This window comes from Lampris incognitus, chromosome 14 (assembly GCF_029633865.1).
Source record: "Lampris incognitus isolate fLamInc1 chromosome 14, fLamInc1.hap2, whole genome shotgun sequence".
Classification (NCBI taxonomy): Eukaryota; Metazoa; Chordata; class Actinopteri; order Lampriformes; family Lampridae; genus Lampris; species Lampris incognitus.
In genome coordinates this window covers 38,970,166-38,987,270 of record NC_079224.1, presented here as the reverse complement: position 1 = coordinate 38,987,270, position 17,105 = coordinate 38,970,166, and the positions used below count along the sequence as shown (strand labels likewise).

The following is a 17,105-nucleotide window of genomic DNA, read 5'->3' as shown; positions in this document are numbered from 1 at the left end:
GATTACCTCGTTTGAACGTGCTAGAAGAACGAAAATTACAAAGGGAGCCACTTTATTTTGTCATAGTGTTCTTACAACGAACTGTATTGTTACAATGAATGTTTTCTGCATCCTGTTGTATAGGAGCAGTGCGTGAGCGTCTGCAGCAACTCCAGCTCTTCTTTCCATTGCCTTGGTCAGGGGCACAGACAGGAGTAGTACCCCTAACACGAATGGCTGGATGGATGAACGTTTTTTTGATGGTGGGAGGAAACCAGGGCACCCGGAGTAAACTCACATAGACATGGGGAGAACATGCAAACTCCACACAGAAAGGATCTGGGACAGCCTGGGGTTCGAACCCAGGACCTTCTTGCTGTGATGCAACAGTGCTAACCACTGGGACACCGTGCTGCCCCTTAAAACCAATTGAATGACCTCATTCAATTGGTTTTAAGGTACACTAAAACCACCAAGCTTACTGGGTGGGGTTCATGCCACTTAAGCGTTTCCATGGGTGGTGGTTAGGGCTCAGTAGCCGTGTGCATGCAATATTTCTTTAAAACCTTGGATGTTTAGCACAACAACAGTAGATCTTATTCAACCATCCTTATGAAAGGACGAAGGCAAATTTCAAAATATGCAGCATATCAAATGAAAACATCACATTTTCTCCACATAAATACACATATGAACATCATAAATTACAATTTAAGACGTTTCATTCTGTCCAAACCCCTATTGATTTGGAGCAAGACAAACAAGTATGCTCTTCAGCAGCATACTCCATTATTATGGTGGTCTGCACTCAGTTGCTGAGACTGCCCTTTTTCCCTGTCCACAGCTCGCGTAGTTCAACTTGACAGCCAAGGTCTCTAAGGGCTGCCCTACCCACATCCCCACAGTCTTGATGGGTTTGAAGTGCCTGGGTTATCAGGGCCTCTGCTCCCATTTCCAAGATAGGTTGGCTGAAGTTACGCATGCGAGACACTAGGTTTCTCAACAGCATACACGCCTGTTTCTGTTAAGAAGCAGAGGTGATAAAACCATTTCAACAGTTTTCCAACTGTCAAAGGCCTTAGCTTTCCTTCAAGACCATAGCGCACAACTGATGTATTTATATTACCTGTAAATTGAAATCATTGGGATGTGCCTTCATAGCCTGCATGGCAGCCAAGGCACCACCGGTCTCCATGATGACTTTGCAGTTGTTGGGTTTACGCAGAGCAAGTACACAGAGACAAGCACAGCCCTGTTCACACACCTACAGGAGAACGACCACACAATATTAGCAAAGGCTTTTGTGGAATTTCTTTTTTTGCCCCCAACAACTAACTAATAAAAAATATTTATATACTGAATCAATAACAAGAGCAAAAACATAAACAGTCGTTTCCAGCAACGCACGGTGCTTAACTCACATGAGCGTTGCTCATATGCCTGTTCATGGCAATGATAATGAGCTGGACTCCGCCTGCATTCACAACAGCATCTTTTACATCATCATTTCCTGCGACAGCCCGTATAGCACTCAACACCTGGCGAACTAAATCCTGCAAGGGACAATGACATCTCATTAACATCACTGATTTGAAATGCAGGTAGACTGAAACGTCTTATCTTTTTTAACCTTGCATCAGAATCCTTCAACGCTGTTACAAACCTGTGATTCAAAGCTGTCTGCAAGCAGAGTCATCATGAATTTTAATCCTCCCAGGTCACAGATGTCTTGACAGAACTCATTCCTTACAGCCAGACGAGACAATGTTGCACATAGCTCACTAAGGATGGAAATATTATCCTTGTGAGCTGTAAGGGAGACAAGGTAAAATAGTAACATAATGCATTAATTAAATCCAAAACACATGAGTGATCTGAATTCAACTCCATCAAACACACTGTAGCTGAAAACTATTACAATAAATGATAAGTAATTACTAATTTTTTTGCTACTTACCTTTCGCAGCCTCAATAATAACTTTCAGGCCATTGTGTTCCAGAACTATCATCTTGGCATGTTCATGAGCATGCCCAAATGGGACTCTGACATCATCATCAAAGGTCATGACCCTGAGGGCAGCACAGGCCTCTTTGACCAGCTCGGCACATCCACTGCGCTGTGCCAGGGCTCCAGTAAGAAGTGGCAGGACTCCAGCTTTTACCAAATCCTGCCTGTTCTGCTCATGCTTCAAACAACAGTGGTGTACTGTGCGAACCCCTACACACATCACAGAGTCATCTGTCTGGTACTTGTTTAGGATAAGCAAAAGTAGGTCCTTGCCCTCTGGGTCTAACAGGTCTGGTTGTCCATCAGTCAGTGCAGCAAGAGCAGATAAGGAGGCCAGTAGAGCTTCCCGTTCCTCCACACTGTTTTTGCAGCATGAGAGAATGGTGGCGTAGGCATCTTTTTGGGCAGCCAGGTATCTCTGGGCAAATCCAAGGGAGCATTGCTGAGTAAAGCATTTGAGGTTGACCATCATATCCCTTTCAGTGGAGCTGGAAGAGTCATTTCTGACTCGAAGAGAATCCAAGGCCTATAATTGGGATGTAAATTGAATGGAATAAGATAATATAAGCGCACATTTTGTCAGGTAGTGTGATTTTGCATTTTATCTTTTTAAATTTAAGACCCACCTGCAAGACTTCATGAGTTTGCTCCTCTTGTTTTTCATCTGATAATATATTCGGTACAACTTTAACTATACAACTGAGGTCCACACCTAGGCCAATAAAGACATAACTTTAGGATTAATGGTGTAACTCAAAGCAAAATATTATGTCGCCATTGTGTTGTCAAAATGACGACTCTTGCATAGCTTTCATCTATAGTTTTCTCTTCAGTTTATTCATTGGAAATAATTTTGCTATTGTAAAGAATCAACATGCTCTACTGTGTTGTACTGTTGTTGTCTGAGCGATGGACCCTCGAATTTAATATATGTATTTTATATAAAAAAAAATTGAAAACGACTGTATTTTCCCTTGTTATTTTGGGTGAACGCACGTGTAGAAAACCTCATTTGGATTAAGAGAACGGAATAAGAGGTCCTTGTTATCAGGAATACCTTGAGACTCAAACTGCTCCACAGCTTCTCTAAGAGCCTCATCAGCATCCATCTCAAATTCCTCGATGTTTTCTTTAACGACAGCATCAAAGGTGTCCTGTGTGATCCTCCGTCTCGCCATTTTGCCACGTCCCTCTCTGAAAGACAATGTAATTGTGATGTTCGAGGCCGGCAAAAACGCAGACGTGTGACCACATGCTGTAGCCAGGCTAAGTATCTGTCTAGTAAAACGAGTACCTCGTAGTTAGCCTGGCTAGCTGACAACAGTAATGTAGCTGAATAAGCTAGGTAGCTTAATCACAATGAACTGGCTAATGGAATTCTGCGCCTGTTGTACGTTTCATTTGGTTAAAGTAAAAGCCAAACAACCTCAGCTATTTTTTTCTAAAATTAATAATATCACTTAAGTATGACTGAGTTACACCAGAAGTTAAATTAACGAGGTTACATCACTTAACTGTTACCACCGCCCAGTGACTGCTGTAACGCTGCTATTAATGCATTGAACCACCGCCCGCTGGATTTACGCAGTTTGCGTATGTTGTGTTACTGAATAGTTCTGTTGCGTACAAGGGTCCCACTCATAAATCTGTTCGGCTGAACGAAAAATACTTGTTCCGCGTAATAAACAGAATAGAATAAAAGAGATCCATTCAGTTTGAGGTATGCAAATTAATTGTACAATTGCAAGTATTGTATGTAAACTATAACTATACTATAGCGGTACAATTTAAATATATTAATATATCAATATCATTACATGTTATACTAAATTAGTATGCTAACACGCTATGCTATTAATACGCTGACGCATTTTGCTAATAACATTATACAGCCCTATATGTAATGCAATAATGTAATATTCGTTTTAATAGTTTTTGAGTTACACATTGTACAATAACTGTTTAAACCTCAACTGGGCCATCGTCGAAAATAATTAATGATGTAAAATGCATTTAATTCATAACGGGGTAAAAAAAAAAACTCCCATAAAACATTTGTAATCCGCTGCTTCATCCGGAGTTTCCGGGTATGTAACACGCGCTTTTATCTTGAAAACAGCAGACCGGATGCGGCTGTGAACCGCGATATGAACGTTGAAGTAGATTTGGAACAACTGAGTGGCGAAGTGGGTGGATGTTGGTCATAAGTTAGTTGTTGGTTTGCTTTTTGGGGTTGTTGATTGTTTGTTTTTGGGTTTTTTTTCCCCGTGTGACAATAATGGCATCAGGTACAGATGCCCCGGAGTCGTGGTACCTGGCCCTTCTTGGCTTTGCGGAGCATTTTCGCACGTCAAGTCCGCCGAGGATCCGACTGTGCGTCCATTGTCTGGAGGCTGTGTTTCAGTTCAAGCCTCCTCAGAGCACAGAGGCCCGGACTCATCTGCAGCTCGGCTCGGTTCTGTACCACCACACCAAGAACACCCAGCTGGCCCGGAGCCACTTGGAGAAAGCGGTGAGCAGAGTTCGTAGATTGGACTAAATGAATACCCTCGTAGAATAACCTCGTAATTACTATCCTGTGATCGTATTTCTGTGCTTACCAACGCCATATTAACATCATTATTACTTCCTGCACTATACGCTACTGGTCAATTACACTATAATTGTCTTTATCTGTACTACGTTAGTATTGTGGCGAGTTTGCGTGGAGAAGGAGACAGCTCTCTTTCCATCGCAACTCCCGTGTCCCATATACCGCACGACCCCGGGGGTGCTGTTTAATTCAAACGCACCGCCAGAACCGAACAGAAGTGACGGGAAAGGAGGAGGCAAGAGGCAAAGGTTTAGTTTGAATGGCAAATCCTGTGTCCCATACACGCACGACCCCAGGAACGCTCCTTTATTCTTGCCCCTCTCCAATGGTTGCAGAATAATGGCTTCCCGTAACGAGGTCACTATTAAACACACCAGTCTTAGTCATGCTCCTGCAGTCAGTCAGTCCGTCAAATGGTCATCTACCCAGTCCGGGTCAAACATCCAAACAACAATAATCAAAATATGAACACAGCATTAATAAAACGATGATCTGAACATGAATAACAGTCCCATAATCCCTTGCGCTTCCCCAGCGCATAGCCGTCTTCAGTCCAGCGACTGCCTACCCCGGTCGCTACATAGCCCCCACCTGAGGGGTTAGTTGTCCTCGACGACCCCATCACCCAAGACATAGTCCCTCAAATTTCCAGGGGGCCATCGTTGACGAACATGCCGCCCAGGGCTTACAGGAAGCACAACTGGAGGAGAAGCACATTGATTGGCGCATGGGGTGCTACTGTCACACATGGCCCCAACAACAGGCGGAGCAAGGGGGTGGTATGGAGAGTCTGTCCTGGTGCAGCACCAACATGCTCCCCTGGCCGGGTATGCGCACCCAGTGCACCACCTCAAACAGCCAGCGCATGACCTCTCTGGGCCCCTGCCAGTGGCTGCAAAGCTAGGGGGAAATCCCCTTATTGCGAACAGGACAATACACCCATACCTTGTCCCCTCGCACGAAGGCCTGCCCAAGGCACCTGGTGTCATAGGCCCCCTTCTGCTGTACCCTGCAGTTGACCTGGATCCAGCAGGTGTCGTTGTGGACCACTTGCAGGCTCCTCAGTCTCCGGAGGTGGTCCATCTCTTTTCCCCCGGCAATCTCAGGCTCAGGCAGGGTCCCAAACACCAAGTCCACCGGTGTCTGGCGTTCCCGCCCAAACATGAGAGCAACGGGTGTGCACTGGCTAGACTCCTGGACAGCAGTCCGGTAGGACCACAGGACCACAGGCAGGTGGCTGTTTTTAGGGAGTTATTCCTTATCCGATGAGAGGGTCTAAGGACAGGATGTTGTGTTGCTGCAAAGCCCACTGAGGCAAATTTGTAATTTGTGATACTGGGCCATACAAATAGAATTGACTTGACTTGACTTGAACTCCAAAGCAGGCAAATATCTCTTCCACCAGCCTCTCCTCTGTCGTGGTGGCACTCTGATCAGGCACCACATACGCCTCTGGCCACTTCGTGAAGTAATCCATAGTCACGAGGACGTAGCAGTTGCCAGAGTTGGTGACAGGGAAAGGCCCAAGAATGTCCACCCCTACCTGCTCCATTGGGGCCCCCACCAAGTATTGCTGCAGTGGAGTATAGGCGTGCTGGATGGGTCCCTTCTGGGTGGTGCAGGAGTTGCAGCAGTGTACCAGGGCTCCAGATGACGACTAAAATGGTCACCAATGCTTTTTAATTTTGCGACCTTTCTTTTTCTGCCAGTCGCCAGTGGCCGCCATTACCCACAAGCAAAATAAAAAAAAGGAAATGGCCATACGTTTTGTTTGTGTACTGAACTCTCACCTCTTCTTGCGCCTGTGTCTACCTGACCTATCGCATGAACTCCTGTACGGTTTCCAATACATAAACTTCTCTGCACTCCTGTCCTGTGGTGGTTGAAGCGTTGGCTGTACAGATGAACAGAAACAATGGTTGAAGATAGTTTAACGTCACGTTTATCGGGTTAAAAATTTGAAGTGTTAAGTTTATGAACAGTGTTAAATTTAGTTCGATGTAGAATAGTTCAATGGAGATTGAATTTTGAAGTTAGATGTAGTAGCTAACTGCATAGTTAACGTGACGTTAGCCAGCTGCCAAGAAAATGAAATGCACAAACGAAAAATATCAGACTTTTTCCTCACTACCTGCCCATCCAAACCCAGCCTCCTCTACATTAGATGCTGACAATGTCAAGACCAACCCGACCAGTGAAAGTTCTCAAATGAAATTTGAGTCATCCCAGCCAGATTCAATCAGTGTGCAGTCCTTCACAGATGATGATAACCAAGTGCAGCGAGTGGAGTCTTCCACTCCCGTCCCTGCGGCTCCTATCCCTACAAGACAGTTTAAATCAGCTTGGCTACAAGAGTTCGCCTGGTTACGTTATGACAAGGTGAAAATGTACTGCACATTTTGTGCTCAAGTAGGACAAGAGATTGCTTGTAAAACAGTTCATTACCGGTTCAAGTCATTTTAAGAAAGAAACACGCGAAGAAGCATGGTGACAGTAAAAAACATAAGAATGCCAGGGATTGTGTCATTACTCGCTCTGCCCCTCGTGCCACTCCAATAGTGAAAGCAGTGCAACGTGCTAGTGATAAAGTTGCAGAAAAAGAGATGAGGGAATTGAAAATAAAATTCAAAGCAGCCTACATGATTGCAGTGGACGAAATACCATTCACAAAGTTTAGCTCTCAGTTTCTATTGATGAAAAAGAATGACATGGATGTGTCAAAGACATATGATAATGATACAGCATGTGCAGAGTTTGTAGGTTGCATTGCAGATGAATTGAAAAGCAGTGTGTTGGAGGAGGCTTTAAAGGCAAATTACATCTGTGTTATAACTGATTGTGGAACAGTTGTCTCAGGACAAGAACGTTATTGTATAATCTAGGCACTTATCTGATGGAACAGCTGTGACTCGTCTAATAGGGTTGGCCGAACTTGATCACAGTCATGCAGAAGGAACCCTAAATACTGTCAAGTCGCAGCTTGAAAATGCAGATCCACCCAATCCAAACTGGTGGGTATGCAAAATGAGTGGTTTTGGAGCGGATGGTGCAAGCGTTAACACGGGTGCAACGGGGGAATAGGCACGTTTCAGTGGCGATATAGTTGAACATGTCCTGTCCTTCCACTGTCTACCTCATCGTCTGGGACTGGCGATACTAAGCACTCAAAGGTCAGTGCCAATGATTGAGAAAGTCTGACCTTTTGCAGCTTGTGTGGAAAACATATCACTTCAGTCCTAAAAGCAAGTGAGAACTGAAGGCAATAGGTGCAGAATTGGGCTGTACAGTACGAAATCCTCCGGCTGTTAAAACTCAGCACTGGCTGCCACACATTTATCGGGCACTTTCGGTTTTCCTTCAGTCAAATTATGAAACAGGGCAGAGGCTATACTGCTATGCATCATCACATGGAGCACCTTGCAGCCACATCCAAAAACACTGACATAAAGGCAAGGGCCAAGCATATTGTGCTACAAATGGAAAGCCTGTTTTTTGTTGCCTTCTGTCACTTTTTGCATGATCTTTTTTCAGAGGTCTCAAAACTCAGCCCCACACTTCAGAGAAATTCTCTGATCCTCCAACAAGCGGTTGTAGCTGTTGAGAGTTGTCTGGAGACGGTTAAAAAGTTGGAAGGTAAAGCCACTGAGAGAAGGGACACTCCAGGAATTCTTACAGCACATAGGGAAATATTCTGAAGGTACAGAGAAGCAGGAAGTTCTGCCAGTAAGCAAGAGGTGGAGAGCTGCAAGTAACCCCATCGTCATAACTTTCCAAAATGTCGAACTTGCCATTAATCACAGTCTGAAACCATTGATATTACTGTTAAAGAACTAGAGAGAATATTTGGAAACATGCTGATGAATGTTATAGAGAAAGGACATTCAAAGGGATCATAGGTCATCAGGTCCTTTTGAGTGTTCTGTCATGATGCATGGCCAGAAGATGTTGTTACCTATGGCGAGGAGCAGATTGACATTGGTACAGAGAGCTGTTGACAGATGGTGGATGTGATGTTACAGCTGTCCAAAGGTAATGGAGAAATGCTGAACACATTAGTGACAGGTCAGTTCATGGATAGGACATACACTGAGTTATGGAAAGTGATGCTAAGGAAGGAGCCATTCTGCACAGATTTTAAGAACATTCTTCACTTAGTTGAAATTATGCTGCTGCTTCCCATAGTGCAGCTCAGTGTGAAAGAGGATTCTCAGCACAATAGACTCAAGTCAGAAGTGTGCAGTTCCCTAAGTGTTACAACACTGGAAGACTTGGTGAGGCTCAGTACTGAGGGCCCCTCACTTTAGCAGTTTGACCCAGAGCCCAGTGTGAAGTGCTGGCTGTCTGCAAGCAAAAGAAGGTGCAGACCTGACTACACCGGCTGGCCAAGTGACACTGACATGGTGGTGGTGGGAGATACGGACTCTGAGCTTGAATAAGCAGGAAACGACTAATTGTACATAGTTGAATAACAAAGTGAAAAAAATAAATAAAAGAAGACTGGACATTTAAGTATTTATGGTTATATGATTGCAGTATATTGAACATTGCACATATTGTGTATGTAAAGAACCAGCGTTTTCCAAACCTCTCCAGGAGGACCACTTGTTTTAAATCTATCCCTGCTCCAACACAGCTGATTCAAATGATCAACTGTTATGAACTCCTGAAGCTGCTTAATAACAAACTGCGCATTTAAATCATCTGTGTAGGGAGAGATCTAAAACATGCAGGACAAGTGGTCCTTCGGAGAGGTTTGGAAAACGATGGTGTAGACTATGGAAGGCAGAGCAAACAAAGGCTGACAGTACAGAGGGGAAAGAAAAGGCAGTGTGAGGCAGCCCTTTAACAATGTAGCGTATGACATCATAATATTTTGGCTCTTAAAAATTTGATTTGGCTCCTAAATATTTTGGGTTTAGGAGCCATAGGCTCCTCAATATTTATTTATTTATTTTTGGCCTGGAGCCCTGTGTACGTGGAGCTCCATGTCCTCCTAGTACACGCCAGCAACTTCAACGGAGCCTTGTCCAACTTGTGTGGGGTCCTCGCTGCCATCCGTCGGGCCGGGCTGCTTCTAAACCCTGTCAAGTGTCACCTGCTGAAGAGAGACTAAGTTTCTGGGCCTACCCAGGCCTACCACTCACAGCGGGGCAACTTCAAGCTCTATGACAGGTTGGCGTACTTAAGGTGGCAAGCTCCCAGACAAGGGAGTGACCTCTTACAGCCATTAGTGCCCCGTGTGCTCCGCCTCCAGGTTCTCCAGGTGGCCCATGGCTCTGTGGGGGCAGGGCACTACGGGAATGCCAAGACCCTCCACTGCCTACGGGGGCGGTTCTACTGGCCTGGCTGTCTCTGGATCTCCCTCTCCATTTTTTTAGCTCAATCCCACTTCTGATACTAATGGGGTGAGTTTGCGTTGAGAATAGATCAGAGACAACTCCCATGTCCCAAAACACTGCACGACCCCGGTAGTGCTGTTTAATTTAAACACACCATCAGAGCCGAACAGAATTGACGGGAAAGGAGGAGGCAAGAGGCAAGGATTTAGTTTGAATGGCAGCTCCTGTGTCCCATACACTGCACAACCCCAGGAGTGCTCCTTTATCCTGCCCTTCCCCAATGGCTGCCAAACAATGGCTTCCCATAACGAGGTCACGAGTGAACACACCAGTCTTAGTCATGGTCCTACAGTCATTCATTCATTCATTCATTTTTCAAGCTGCTTATCCTAATTAGGGTCATGGGGTGCTTGAGCCTATCCCAGTGCTCACTGGGCGGAAGGCGGGGAAACACCCTGGACAGGTCGCCAGTCCATTGCAGGGCAGACACACATTCACACCTAGGGGCAATTTAGTCACTCAGATTCACCTGACTTGCATGTCTTTGGACTGGGGGAGCAGACCGGCGCTCATAGTGGAAACCCGCACAGACATGGGGAGAACATGGACTCTCCACACCGAAAGGACCCTGGCGGGGCATCCGGCTAGCGTAGCGGTCTATTCCATTGCCTTCCAACACAGGGATCATCGGTTCGAATCCCTGTGTTACCTCCGGCTTGGTCGGGCATCCCTACAGACACAATTGGCCATGTCTGTGGGTGGGAAGCTGGATGTGGGTATGTGTCCTGGTTGCTCCACTAGTGCCTCCTCTGGTCAGTTGGGGCGTCTGTTCAGGGGGGAGGGGGAACAGGAATAGCGTGATCTGCCCACGCGCTATGTCCCCCTGGTGAAACTGCTCGTTGTCAGGTGAAAAGAAGCGGCTGGCGACTCCACAAGTATCAGAGAAAACATGTGGTAGTCTGCAGCCCTACCCGGATGGGCAGGGGGGGTGGAGCAGCAGCCGGGACGGCTCGGAAGAGTGGGGATATGGGCCAAGTACAATTGGGGAGAAAAAGAGGGAAAAATAAAAAAAAGAAAGGACCCAGGCTGGCCAGCTGGGAATCGAACCCAGGACCTTCTTGCTGTGAGGCGACAGCGCTAACCACTGCACCACCCTGCTGGTTGGGCATTATTGCGTACACTGACATGGTCTTACAGTAGCAAAGTGGCAAGATCAATTTATTGTCCATCAAAAAGAAACTGAACAGAGGATGAACAGAGGAGTCCTACAGTCAGTCAGTCCGTAAAATGGTCGTCTACCGAGTCCGAGTCAAACAGCCAAAAAAACAATACAACAATAATCAAAACATGAACACAACATTAATAAAATCATGATCTGAACATGACCATAACAGTCCGATAATCCCTTGTGCTTCCCCAGCGCCTAGCCGTCGTCAGTCCAGCAACCGTCTTCCCCGGTCGCTACAGTGTCTGTTTCCATACCCGTAGCAAAGTGTGTTTGTGTGTGTGCTCTAATGTAATATTTAGGTTGACCTAAACGTCAGTCCATTAATCTGCAACCTCATGGTGCTTGTTTATTGAAAGTATTCCCTAATCCCTGACAAGCCTTATTACCATTGTACTTGCCTTTCCCCAAACCTTTTCGCTGTTATTGTGAATTGTGTATTGTCTGCTGTTGATCCGTGTGAGCCAAACTGAGACGGCGTCCCTGCATGTGGAAACACACTTGACCAAATCTGAATCCCTAATATGACAGGGAAATAAAAATCAAAATTGCTCACGATGCCAACATAAACTAGTACCACCCCATGAGGCCAATGACAATATGAAATTCCACCTTGTACAAGATGCTGAAACTAATGTTTACTTTTCTTTTCCTCTACAGTGGTTCATCTCTCAACAAGTATCCTTTTCTGGGTCACAGAAGTCAGGCTGCTGGCAAATTGACACCGGACGGGCATATACAGCCCGTGTTAACTTCAGAATCAGTGGGAGCAAGATGAAATTCAGAATTTGTCTTGATGATGAACGTATTGTAATGGAATAATTGATTTCCTTCATGAATTACACCAGATACCCCAATTTGAGGATGTCAAATTTGAAGCAGCAAGTCTTCTGTCAGAACTCTACTGCCAACAGGTAGGTGATGTCTTGGGTGCGATAAGCTTAGCTTGGTTAAGTTTTGATGAGAAACACTTTTGCGTCATGGACTGCTCTAGAAACGTCCTCTCCTCTTACAGCAAATAAATACTGTCTTTTGCCTTCACTTGTTATTTTGCTCTGCCATACCTTAACTTCTCTGTGACTTTATTTAAAGGACTTGGTGGACTCGGCAAAGCCACTGCTGCGGAAGGCCATTCAGATCTCTCAGCAAACTCCCTACTGGCATTGCAGACTACTGTTTCAGCTGGCGGTAAAAAAAAACCTAATGTCGGACACTAATTCAAGTCTCATGCTGCCTTTTATTCTAGCGGTTTGAATTTCACTTCATTCATGGAACCGTCTCTCTTTCAGCAACTACACACACTAGAGAAAGATCTGGTCTCTGCGTGTGACCTCCTAGGGGTGGGAGCAGAATACGCTAGGGTCGTAGGATCAGAATACACCAGGTATTGGATCAGTTTTGTGTTACAGCACGCTTAAAGTGAAAGATGACATATTTCCTCAACTTTGTAATGCTCATGTTGTCATAATTAAAGTTTGGTGTTTTCATTCCTCACCTGCAGAGCTCTGTTTTTATTAAGTAAAGGACTGGTGAGTAAAACTCATTTTCAACTGGACAAAGCTCACATTGCTTATTTGCCTACTGTGTTTTTTTTTTAATCACATTTCAGCCACTCACTAGGTGTGCTTTTATGTCTGTGGCTCTGCAGCTGCTGCTGATGGAGCAGAAGCTTAGTGAGGTTCATGCTTTGCTGACACTGTGCGGGACCATTGTGGAGAATTGGCAGGGGAACCCTATCCAGAAAGAGTCTCTCAAGGTCTTCTTCCTGGTGCTGCAGGTTACACACTACCTGGATGCCGGACAGGTACAGCGGAATCCATAAGAGCGATGCTCCAGTACGGGTGTCCTAATTATCAGACCGGTGTAAGGCTTAAAAGGTCCTAGCACTGGGTAATCCCCCAGATCTAGTGTCGAGAAATACACGGAAAATGTTGAGTATCAGAGTTGTATGTTGCAGTTAATTTTCCTAGCTTGAATAGGAACATGTTTACTGCTGCACCAGTGTTAGTCCTGCCCGGTCAAAGATTTCAACAGTGTTACATGGCGATCACAGAAAGTTGAATCAGTTCATCTGGACACAACGTTTATTGAGAGAGAAACGTTTCATCACTCATCTAAGTGACCTCTTTAGTCTCGACTGAGTGCAGATATCCCCACCCTTATAAGCAATACAAAGTCAAAGTATCTTTATTGTCCCTTACAGGGAAATTAGTTTGCAGCCAGTATAATGAAAACTCTCACACAAAACGAAACATACAAACACCAGGGCAGAATTGACAACAGGACATAGTGGGCAAGGAGAACCAAGGGAGTTCAAATATACAGAGCAAGGAAACAAGCGATCTGCAGTCAACAGACGAATACTATCTACCATTTAACAACTGGGTGGCAGTGGGGACAAAGGAAGCCCTGTATCTCTTAGTCCTAATACAGGGCATCCTCAACCGACGACCTGAGGGTAACAGCTCAAACTCTGGCCGAAGGGGGTGACCTTGGCACTCCAGAAGGGAAGTAGCCTTTTTGAACACCTTCCTGTTATAAAGGTCAGTGAGCTGGGCTTTACTTTACAGTGACATAACGGCTGAAAGCGGAGGGAAAAAAAATCAGTTTCATATGCAAATTGCCGTGAGCATTAACTAGAGTTCCAATGTGTATGATTCACAGGATTGTAAGATGGCAGCAGATGTACTCTTAGCCCCCCCCCTCGTTCAGAGAAGGTCGCCATCAGCTAACCAATGCACTAATCTCTTTTTTATTCATTTGTTTGAATAATTTCTCAACATTTTTGATGAGGTTTTTCATTTGTGTGTTGATTTTGCTCATGCAGTGCTCCTAATGTTTCAAATAGGTAAAAAGTGTGAAGCCATGTCTGAAGCAGCTGCAGCAGTGTATCCAAACCATCTCTACTCTCCATGATGATGAGATCCTACCCAGCAACCCAGCTGATCTCTTTCACTGGCTGCCCAAGGAACACATGTGTGTGCTTGTGTACCTGGTAAGATCACTGTGCGCACACACACACACACACACACATTCAGAGATTGTTCCTATTTACTTAAAATACACCCCCCCCCCTCCCCAAAAAAGAGGTCTACATGGGATTTGCCAGTGTAACAGAAACAAGTCATCCAGTTTGTATATATTTCTTATCCTCAAGGTGACTGTGATGCACTCCATGCAAGCAGGCTACTTGGAGAAAGCGCAGAAATACACAGACAAAGCACTCATGCAGTTGGAGAAGCTGAAAAGTAAGTTTGTTTGAATCCCATCACTGCTTGTTTCCAGTCTGTTTGTTTTTGAGTCAAGTATAATGTGTCGTTCTCTGTTCAAGTGCTGGACAGCAGTACCATCCTGTCCACTTTCCAAGTCATTCTGCTGGAGCATATAATCATGTGCCGCCTCGTCACAGGGCACAAGGCCACAGCCTTGCAAGAGGTGAGTAACCAGCCATAATCACTCGTGTTTCTGACTGCAAAGGAAATGGAAATAAATAGATTTTATATGTCCCTGTCTACTCTTTGGGCTTTTTTCACTGATATTTGATTGTAGAGATGATGATGATGATTATAATAATAAAATTCCTGGATGTGTTAAGATTTCCCAGGTATGTCAGCTTTGCCAACAGTCCCCCAGGTTGTTCACCAACCACGCTGCCCAGCTTCACACCCTACTGGTAAATCTTTGAAGCGCTCCTTCCCAGCCGAATTACGCATACACACATGTACGTGCAGGAATGCACAAAGATGAACAATTAGATGTGACAGATTTGGGGCAAATAATATGGAATTATTAAATCAGTCCCCACTGCAATTTCTGTTCTGCTGCAGGGACTCTATTGCATCTCGGTGAACTGCATGGATAATGCTGAAGCACAGTTCACCGCTGCTCTTCAAGTGAGTTACATGCACATTATTTCTGTCCTTTCCAAAGACTAAAGATGATAAAACTGCTGTTCAATGCAATGCATGTGTTACTCTGGTCTCCCCCCTCCAAAAAAAGATGACAACGCACCAGGAGCTTTGGACTTTTATTGTGACCAACCTTGCAAGTGTATACATCCGGGAAGGCAACAGACAGCATGAGGTCAGAGAGCCACTTCATCCCGGATGATATAATCTTATTATTTTTAGTTTCCGTGCTTGACTTCTAACTCTCCCTCTGCACTAACAGCTGTATAGCCTTCTGGAGAGGATCAACCCCGATCAAAACTTTCCTGTTAGGTAACTAGACCTTTACCCCAAAAGACACAATAAAAACATACCTTTTTAACACATGTAAAGTTCTTTTATGAACATGATATATGTTGCTTCCCTCAGCTCCCATTGTCTGCGAGCCGCAGCTTTCTATATCAGAGGGCTCTCTTCTTTCTTCCAGGGACGTTACAATGAGGCCAAGTAAGGATAGCTGCCATTTATTTTTGACATTTGTTCAGCGAGATTTAATTATTGATGTTCTGCGCTTGTGTGCATAACATTAAGTAGAGACATGCTTTTGAATCTTTATCAACAGAAGGTTTCTCAGGGAGACCCTGAAAATGTCGAATGCAGAAGATTTGAATAGGCTGACCGCCTGTTCTCTCGTTTTACTGGGCCATATCTTCTTTGTCCTGGGTAACCACAGGGTAAGGACACAACTCGCCTGTTAGTATATCAGTTTGACCACATAGTAATTCGGGATCCTCTCAGACTTCGACCCATGCTTTGGCTCCATGTTTCCTCCAGGAAAGTAACAATATGGTGGTTCCTGCCATGCAACTGGCCAGCAAAATCCCAGACATGTCCGTCCAGCTCTGGTCCTCTGCCCTTCTCAAAGGTAAGACTACATTTGGCACTCAGCCTTGCTAGACACTGAAGTCAATGGGGGGTGTTGTACTAGTTTTGTCTTAAGATCCAAAATCATAAACATGGGACTGACAGCGGGTTTCTCACCACTAATAATGTTGTTCCTGCAGATCTGAGCAAGGCATGTGGTAACAATATAGAGGCCCATGAGGCCGCCCAAATGCACCAGAACTTTTCCCAGCAACTTCTGCAGGACCACATCGCTGCCTGCAGCCTCCCTGAACACAACCTCATTAGTGTAAGCACAGCACACCTCGGCCAGTATACCCTTTAACCTTCGACCAGTTAATCTACTCTGGTTGTAGTGTGAAACACTGTGTTATTAATATTACGTATTGTATTTCAGTGGACAGACGGCCTTCCCCCGGTGCAGCTCCAGCCTCAAAATGGACCTACAACCAGCCTGGGTAGTCTCCTCTGAGAACAGAAAGAGAGGGAAAAGATAAGAAGGAAAAGCATGAAACAGGTTAAGGGAATTGTTAACTGAGTGGGGTGCAGGACTGTAACGTTGGGTGAGCTCATATTCATCAAGGTTTATTGAGCAGATACAGTTGGTGCTTGCTTTTTTATCGATAATGGCGCTGGAGCAACCAAATTGGGCGTAGCAGATTTTCTTAAACAGGATTCAATAACTTTAGCGATGTTTATGCTAGTCTGACTCAACCAAGTGGGTGAAACTGAAATTAAATTGGCTTACCACCCTTCTCACCTCATCTCCCTACATCTGTGCTTTACTATTCCCCATGAGGGCGCTATAGCAAGGTCATTCTAAGCTTGCAAGACCACCACCACCGAGCCTCCAGTTTTAACTTGACACTGAATTTTTGGTTTTGGTTGAAAGTAGTAAAACCAGTAAGCACATTGCTGGATGTCTTTGCCCTTTCCTATCTCAAAAGTCAAAGTCCATTTTATTTGTGTAGCCCAATATCACAGATAACAAATTTGCCTCAGTGGGCTTTACAGCAACACAACATCCTGTCCTTAGACCCTCGTATCGGATAAAAAACAATTCCCTAAAAAAAAAACCTTCAGCAGGGAGAAAAAAAATAAACCTCAGGGAGAGCAACAGAGGAGGGATCTCTCTCCCAAGATGGACAGATGTGCAATGGATGTTGTGTGT

At 44.9% G+C, this 17,105-nt stretch overlaps 2 protein-coding genes across 2 annotated transcripts; one reads left to right on the top strand and one right to left on the bottom strand.

The window, feature by feature from the left end:
* Positions 1-48: 48 nt before the first annotated feature.
* Positions 49-3,554, bottom strand: armc6 (armadillo repeat containing 6). The gene is made up of 8 exons (XM_056293433.1): positions 3,503-3,554; positions 3,045-3,181; positions 2,614-2,699; positions 1,937-2,513; positions 1,643-1,788; positions 1,401-1,532; positions 1,106-1,243; positions 49-1,000 (listed from the first exon to the last, which is right to left on the bottom strand). The coding sequence occupies exons 2-8, from the start codon at positions 3,163-3,165 to the stop codon at positions 788-790; spliced, it is 1,413 nt and encodes a 470-aa protein (XP_056149408.1). The 5' UTR covers positions 3,166-3,181; positions 3,503-3,554; the 3' UTR covers positions 49-787.
* Positions 3,555-4,146: 592 nt separating this feature from the next.
* On the top strand, positions 4,147-16,769 carry mau2 (MAU2 sister chromatid cohesion factor). The gene is made up of 19 exons (XM_056293472.1): positions 4,147-4,499; positions 11,805-11,822; positions 11,993-12,058; positions 12,237-12,332; positions 12,434-12,528; positions 12,646-12,673; positions 12,793-12,948; positions 13,993-14,139; positions 14,302-14,392; positions 14,476-14,579; positions 14,740-14,817; positions 14,972-15,037; positions 15,144-15,227; positions 15,315-15,364; positions 15,461-15,538; positions 15,654-15,765; positions 15,866-15,956; positions 16,096-16,223; positions 16,332-16,769. Exons 1-19 carry the CDS (start codon positions 4,266-4,268, stop codon positions 16,404-16,406), a joined length of 1,797 nt encoding a protein of 598 aa, XP_056149447.1. The 5' UTR covers positions 4,147-4,265; the 3' UTR covers positions 16,407-16,769.
* The last annotated feature ends 336 nt before the right edge of the window (positions 16,770-17,105 follow it).